Here is a 7,165-nt window from a genome sequence, read left to right as displayed (position 1 = left end):
TTCTAATGCTTTGTTCATACTATTAGGTTTATGTGACAAATAAATGTCCCTTTTTCTTTTGCATCAAGCTGCTCTTCTTATGAAATACAGGTTTAATAGGACAATGTCCAAGGCTCTGTCCATCAAATTTTATGTCACCATATATGGGTGTGTGTGGTGTGCTCATATATGGGCATGTCGATGTCGCATTACAAACAAATATGGGCGTATCACATTTATTTGTCACATAACTTTGATAGAGTGGACAGAGCTTTAAGGGGCATTTTCAATTTTTTTATCATAAAAATGATAGAAAATCCATCTCTGTTGGGTTTTTGGTGACAAATGATACTTATTCAGATTCAGTTCCTGTTTTGATTAAAGCAAACTGCTTCTAATCTTGACTTATCATACTAATTTTAATCAACCATGTGTTTCTCACATCTCTCTGTCTCTCTATAATGAGATTCAATTTATAGAGTGCTTGGCTCCTAGACATTAGCAACATAATTTTACTTGTTAAATAATTTGGTACCGCTATAACGGATATTGTGTTGCATTTTTCAAAGCAGTGTTCTGCAAACTTTTTACTTCATGGCCTACTTTAGATTCTAGGCATCAAGCTTTGGCCTAGCTGCACCAGGGACCAACATATCAAAACCTGGCAAGATGCTCTGACCATGAAAAATTATTCCATTTTCTTGTGATCTACATTAATTTGACTTCATCTGTGCTATAAATGACAAAATTTTGTATAAATTGTGTATTTCAATTACTAAAAGGAAGTGGTGTTACAAAATCAAATCTTTGATTTTTTTTTCCTTCTGAGTTACTCCATGGCCCTCCAATGGTGTTTTGTGGTACAAAATTGGGCTGCGGCCCATAGTTTGTGAACCATTTTTTTAGAGCATAATTTCCATTCTTTGAGTTACTTTATAGGAATGGAATTTTTTAAGTCAGGGAGGACTTATAGTAAGTAATAGAGCAACAAAGCTCAAATATCTGGAAGATTACAGTAGGTACACCAAAGACAAGCATTACATAAAATTAACTTAATGTAGCAATGCTGATAGACAAAGGTGTTGTATTGTGCGGTTGATAAAATGGACGGTAATATTAATTAATGAAACACTGGTCTTTTAGGGTCTATTCTCAGTGATGCAGCCACATTCTGAAGTGTATCTTGTGGTGAAGGTTGAAAAGGTATTGCAGGGTAGCATAGCAGCATGTGCAGAGCCATACATCAAGACTGGGGACATAGCAAAGGTAAACACAACTTATAATAGGCATTTTCTGTGTTTCTTGTTTGTATTTAATAAATGGCTGTGTATATATACATCACCATATAAACAGAGATGATGTAATGCGTACACTCATCTTGTCACTCTGTCGTGCATGCTATTATTTTCTACATACATTTTAGGTGACCCCTGTGCTATATGTATTGTGCCTACAAAAATGATTTATTCCATAATTCAAGGTGATCGTAGTGGGAGGAAGGAATACATAGAGGCGTAACTACAGGGGTGCAGTTAGGGCACGTGTCCAGGCACTGACTGAAGTGGGGTGCCAAAATGAGCCTGGACAAAAATTCTATAGAATTTCCAAATTCCAAAGATTTTGATGATTTAAAAAAAAAATTGATTAACAACCACAACGCAAGAACTGAGTCGGGAAGCGGCACCAGTTCCATTCTTGCCGTGCACCCTTAACCACTAGTTTGGCGCACCATTAGTGGCTGATCAGAAAAGAGGAAACTTATTTACAAATGTTTGTGTTAATGCACCCACCTATAATGTGTACACATCTTATGCGAAAGCAATTATTAACTTTCTTAATATGAATTCAGAAGTTACTGACAGTAAACAGTAAGCTGGTTGATATAGTAACCAATGATTATTGGATAATAGATCATCAGATCATTTGGGTAATTTTAGATCAATAATTATATTTGTGTGTAATTTTGTTTTATATTTAGACATGCCAGAAGATTTATAAGCAAAGCAAAGTGTGTTGTGCAAGGATGGGTCAGTACAGAATGCCTTTTTGTTGGGCAGCTAGGTAAGTTTCTACTAAATATATGCTTTTTCTTTAATATCATATATTAGTTGTTCTCCCACCCTTTGGACCCCCTAATGAATGATTGTCTAAATGTGAGCCAATCCTTAATTAAAAACCCACCAATAGAATACAGAAGCATAAATGTGCTATGTAGATGTATTTAGCAAAACAGAATGTTTATGTTGTTTGTTGCTTCTGTTTCATATTTTTTGCTTCAAATATTTTAATTTTCTTTGCTTTATAGGCGTGTATTCAAGGAGAATACCAAAGAACTAGCATTGAGGGCAGAGTTTACACAGTTGTATCGTCACGATAGTTCCAAGTTATCGGAGGTTGATCTCATAAAGTATCTACAAGACATCAATCGAAACCCTGAGAAGCTTTCCAAATTGACTGAAATTCCAGGAACACTTGTAGTAAATGTGGAACCACTCACTAGAATGTTGTCAAGTAAGAGCATTATTGATTGATTGATGGTTTAATTGCCTAGTTGGTTTGATTGATTTGACTGATTAATTGACTGACTGACTGGTTGACTGACTGATTGATTTGATTGACTGGTTGACTGACTGATTGATTGATTGACTGGTTGACTGATTAATTGATTGATTGATTAATTGACTGACTGACAAATTAATTGACTGATTGATTGATTGGCTAATGGTTTAATTGACTGACTGATTGATTAACTGACTGAATGACAAATTAATTGGTGATTGATTGAATAATGGTTTAGTTGATTGATTATTGATTGATTAATTAATTGATTGATTGATTGACTAATGGTTTAATTGACTGATTGATTGATTGATTGATTGACTAAATAACTGACAAATTGACTGACTAATTGATTGATTGATTGATTGACTAATGGTTTAATTGACTGATTGATTGATTGATTAATGGACTAAATGACTGACAAATTAATTGATTAATTGATTGATTGATTGATTGACCAATGGTTTAATTGACTGATTGATTGATTTATTTATTGACTGAACAACTGACAAATTAATTGATTGATTGATTGACTAACAATTTAAGTGATTGATAAATTGACTGAATAACTGACAAATTGATTGATTGATTGATTGACTAACAATTTAAGTGACTCATAGATTGATTAATTGACTGAATGACTGACAAATTAATTGACTGATTGATAGATTGACTAACTGACTGATTGATTGGTTTTCATTGATGGACTGATTGATTGGTTTAATTAATTAACTTGATTGTTTAATTTATTTTGGAAGATATTCTATTTAGACTTTTAAAATTTGTCATTTAATGTATTGTGAGAATAAAAGAGTAAGTGAAATGCTGTTCTTGTCTTGCATAGATTGTTTATCAACGTCGTTAGTGCCCATAATGCCTTGGCCTGAACCACCAAATGGACCACCTTCCTTAGAGGTCCAGGAGATGCATCTATCAGATGGTTCGTCAGCATATCCGTTTGTGTCCTATACAAACAATTTATATGTATACCCATTATCTCTGAAGTATGATAGTCAAAAGCAGTATGCAAAGGTAAGGAGTCATTTATAACTAAGAAATAATGATGGTACAAATGATTATGGTTCTTATTACTTTTGTCCATTGAGGATATTGACTATTGATGTTTTTCAAAAATTGATGTCTTTTCATTGTAGTGTAAGATTCATGTATTAACTTTTCTGCTAATAGCGCCCTCTGTATTGTGGTAGTTTGATCAGACAAGGCGGTACAATGAAGACATGAATAAACCACAAATGTTACAGAGTGTTTTCTAATCATCACCTTGAGATTTATGCATAATTCAGTCTGTCGATATGCACATCGACATATAAAAAAAAAATCCCTGGATTCAACAAAATCAAACTTTTGAGGAACACAAGCATCATTAACATAACCCCACTACTATGTGCAGTCACCTGCCTTCTTCTACACGTATTTACCCAATCTGCAAACTTATTCAGCAAATGATACACCTGAGACAGCAATACCATTACATCCCATATTACATAAGATACAGACTAATTAATTACTCGCTTTTCCACAGTCGCATTTTGTGTATTCCTCTGCTTCTTCAATCAGTCCTGTCATAAGAACTAAATCTGTTATTAATACAAGCTGCATTAAACTTTATTTAAATTGTTTTTTCAATATTCATAGATTATATAGTTAAGTTTCGAATTTTTTAAAATAGTAAATAGTAAATATTTTTTTCAGGCTCGTAACATTGCAATCCAAGTAGAACTGCGGGACAGTGATGATGAAGGGGCAGGTCCTCTAAAGTGCATCTATGGAAGGCCAGGAGGGCCAGCATTTGTATCGTCAATGACAACGGCAGTATTACACCACCAGCAATGTCCAGATTTCAACAATGAAGTGAGTTCATCACATGTTTATTGTTTATAAAGAGAACTATTGTTATCAATGTATTTACTGTATCATATATTATATATAGTATCATATATATCATATTATTATCACATATATATTGTATATTGTATCATATCATACCATACAAATTTGGTGTTATTAATACATGGTTAAACAGTTAAATGAAAGTTATAAAATGGTAAAAGATTAATTGAAATCCGATTTTTCATTATGAAGTTAAAGGAATTTAAACTTATAGCTGTTTAAAAAAGAGTATTTGGATTTTAAATTGTTAATCGTTGTATTGCTATAATGTTGAAAATTGGAGAAATAACAAAATAGCATGATGTATCGATATATAAAAGATATAGATATGTGATGTTATATTATTATATAATGTTATGTTGTGCTATGTTATATTCTATTTTATTTTCTTTTTATATATCTTTAGATAAAAATAGCTCTTCCAGTTCATTTACATAATAGACATCACTTGCTCTTCCGGTTTTATCATGTCAGCTGCGAGGTTGGTAAAAGCACCATCAAGAAGAGGGAGATAGTTGATTCATTTGGTGAGTTGTGCAGTTAGATAGGATAGTGGGTCCCATGTGGGCGAAACACTTCCAAGAGTTTTCTTAACACATCTAATTTTACTTTGCTGCAGCGGTGGATTTGGGGGCAGGGGGCTTGGGAAATTAAAAAAAAACCAATCGGCACTGATTTCTGTGAGACAATTGATAATACAGTATAATAAAAACATGAAAATATCATACATTTTAATGGGATAGGTTATTTTCCTGTAGATTCTTGCATGCTTGTATGAGTGTAGAATATTATGACATGTGATAACATGAGAAGAGCTATAATGAAGAAATGTGATTAAATGAGATGATATGGAACTTATTTTAAAGTATTATAATATTTTGTTTACTGCAGTGGGTTACGCATGGATACCAATCCTAAAAGAGGATCGTGTGAATGTAGGTAGCGCCCTCGGTGTATCAGTATCATCAACACTTCCTCCAGGTTACCTGAGCAACCAAGTTCTTGGAATGGGAAAGGTTTGTTGCTTTTCTATTAATGTAATAACGATGATGAACATTGTGGTGATAATGATGACAATGATGGTGTTAATGATGATATGTCATTGCCTTTTATAAAGATGACTATATAATACAGAAAATGTAATGGATAAATAAGTAATTATTATATAGTATTGATTATCTATAATATCTGTAATTTGTAGTAGTATCAGTATTGGTATTCAAAAAATGAGAAACGTAATTAATGACAAAATAATATGCTTGAAATAATTCTCTAAAAAATTAAGTTGGCTGGTCCAGAGATTAAGTGGGTAGATGGTGGCAAGAACTTACTTAAACTGAATCTACAGCTGGTGTCAACGATCTACACGAAGGACCAGCATGTACACAACTTCTTTAAGCAGTGTCAAGATTGGGACGGCTCACCCACCAATAGCCTTGAATTGATTAAGTTCATCAAAGTAAGTTCAGTAAAAGAATTAATGGTAGGAAGAATAAGGAAGGTGAAACATTGTTGCCTGTGAATTCAGTGCTTAGTGAAATTAAATCGCTTTTTGTATCAGGTGTTATTAAATGTGTAGAGGGCAGCTTAGCTCTTTCACTTAGCAACTGTGTGTTAGCTGAACTATAGAGATTCCATCCCTATGTATTCTTGGTGCCTGGTTCAAGCTCATTGCTGCTGTTCTTGTATTTTGCTGGAGGGCTGAAGTGCACAGCTCAAAATGGTATACACGTTGTCTTGGCTGAAATCGATGGATAGTTCTTGCTTTAAACAAAGTTTTATGCCAATTTAATTGTTTAAATGTTTTCTTTCTTAGCTGATATAACATTTTATATTGTAAATCAAAATTGCCCATGTGTATGTTAAAGAACACAATATAATCCTTGGAAAAGAGTAAGGATTGTCTTGTGGTCTACTGCCCAATTTACCATTAGACGGACACCACTGGAAAAAAAATTGTTGGAATTATGTGTGTCCAATCTAATCCAAAATTTGAATATGTTAAATATATGTAGGCTTTAACTGGTCATTTACGTATTCCTATTTTAAACCTAAAATTGAAATGTGTTAACTTTAACAGGCAATGCACGCTGTAGAGGAGACAACTTTGATCAATTTTCTTCCTGTCATCCTGAACCAGCTGTTCCATATTTTACCGATAGCTGCCGTGGAGGAGGTTCAATTGAACATTGTGCGTCTTGTGATACATATCGTTGCAACTGTCCACGATAAGGGTAGAGATGACACGTTACACTCGTATGTAATGGTATGTACTAAGCTAGCTGTACCAGATTCACAAAATGTTGAATAATAAAATTTTATTTTTTTTTCAACTTTTCTTTTAACTGACTTTTTTTATATTTTTAAAATTTTATTTCTATTTTAATTTGTTTTAGCTTTAAGTTATTGTTTTCTTGGTACACTATAAAAATAATAATTTCCACTGACCCATCCCCACATTAAACCCCCCTCCCCCCGTATTCGGAATATTACTCTAGATGAATATATTTCATCATATGTTTACTTCATATATCAGTAATTAAAATTGATTATTCCTTTTCTTTTATTGTTTGTTTCTTTTAATTTCATCTAAAAGTGCAATGCAATAACAACCAATTGTGGTACAAATATGGCTTGGTTTATTTTCAGGAAATGTATGAATTTATTTAATGAAATCTTGACATTATAGTAATAGTTTTTAAGTACACTGTTGTCC

General features: G+C 33.0%; 1 protein-coding gene across 35 annotated transcripts in view; it reads left to right on the top strand.

The window, feature by feature from the left end:
• LOC117104293 (dedicator of cytokinesis protein 9-like) overlaps positions 1 to 7,165 on the top strand; it is an 81,466-nt gene that overhangs the window by 36,435 nt on the left and 37,866 nt on the right. For all 35 annotated transcript variants that reach the window (XM_033245043.1, XM_033245046.1, XM_033245048.1 and 32 more), the window contains exons 11-19: positions 1,123 to 1,245; positions 1,958 to 2,040; positions 2,285 to 2,490; positions 3,383 to 3,570; positions 4,252 to 4,410; positions 4,856 to 4,976; positions 5,341 to 5,465; positions 5,735 to 5,908; positions 6,530 to 6,715. In XM_033245043.1, coding sequence (XP_033100934.1) covers positions 1,123 to 1,245; positions 1,958 to 2,040; positions 2,285 to 2,490; positions 3,383 to 3,570; positions 4,252 to 4,410; positions 4,856 to 4,976; positions 5,341 to 5,465; positions 5,735 to 5,908; positions 6,530 to 6,715 — 1,365 coding nt within the window. The remainder of the gene's footprint in view (positions 1 to 1,122; positions 1,246 to 1,957; positions 2,041 to 2,284; positions 2,491 to 3,382; positions 3,571 to 4,251; positions 4,411 to 4,855; positions 4,977 to 5,340; positions 5,466 to 5,734; positions 5,909 to 6,529; positions 6,716 to 7,165) is intronic.

This window comes from Anneissia japonica, unplaced genomic scaffold (genome assembly GCF_011630105.1).
Source record: "Anneissia japonica isolate Jap-2015-1 unplaced genomic scaffold, ASM1163010v1 scaffold16607_len328336_cov185, whole genome shotgun sequence".
Classification (NCBI taxonomy): Eukaryota; Metazoa; Echinodermata; class Crinoidea; order Comatulida; family Comatulidae; genus Anneissia; species Anneissia japonica.
This window is presented reverse-complemented; position numbering and strand designations above follow the sequence as displayed.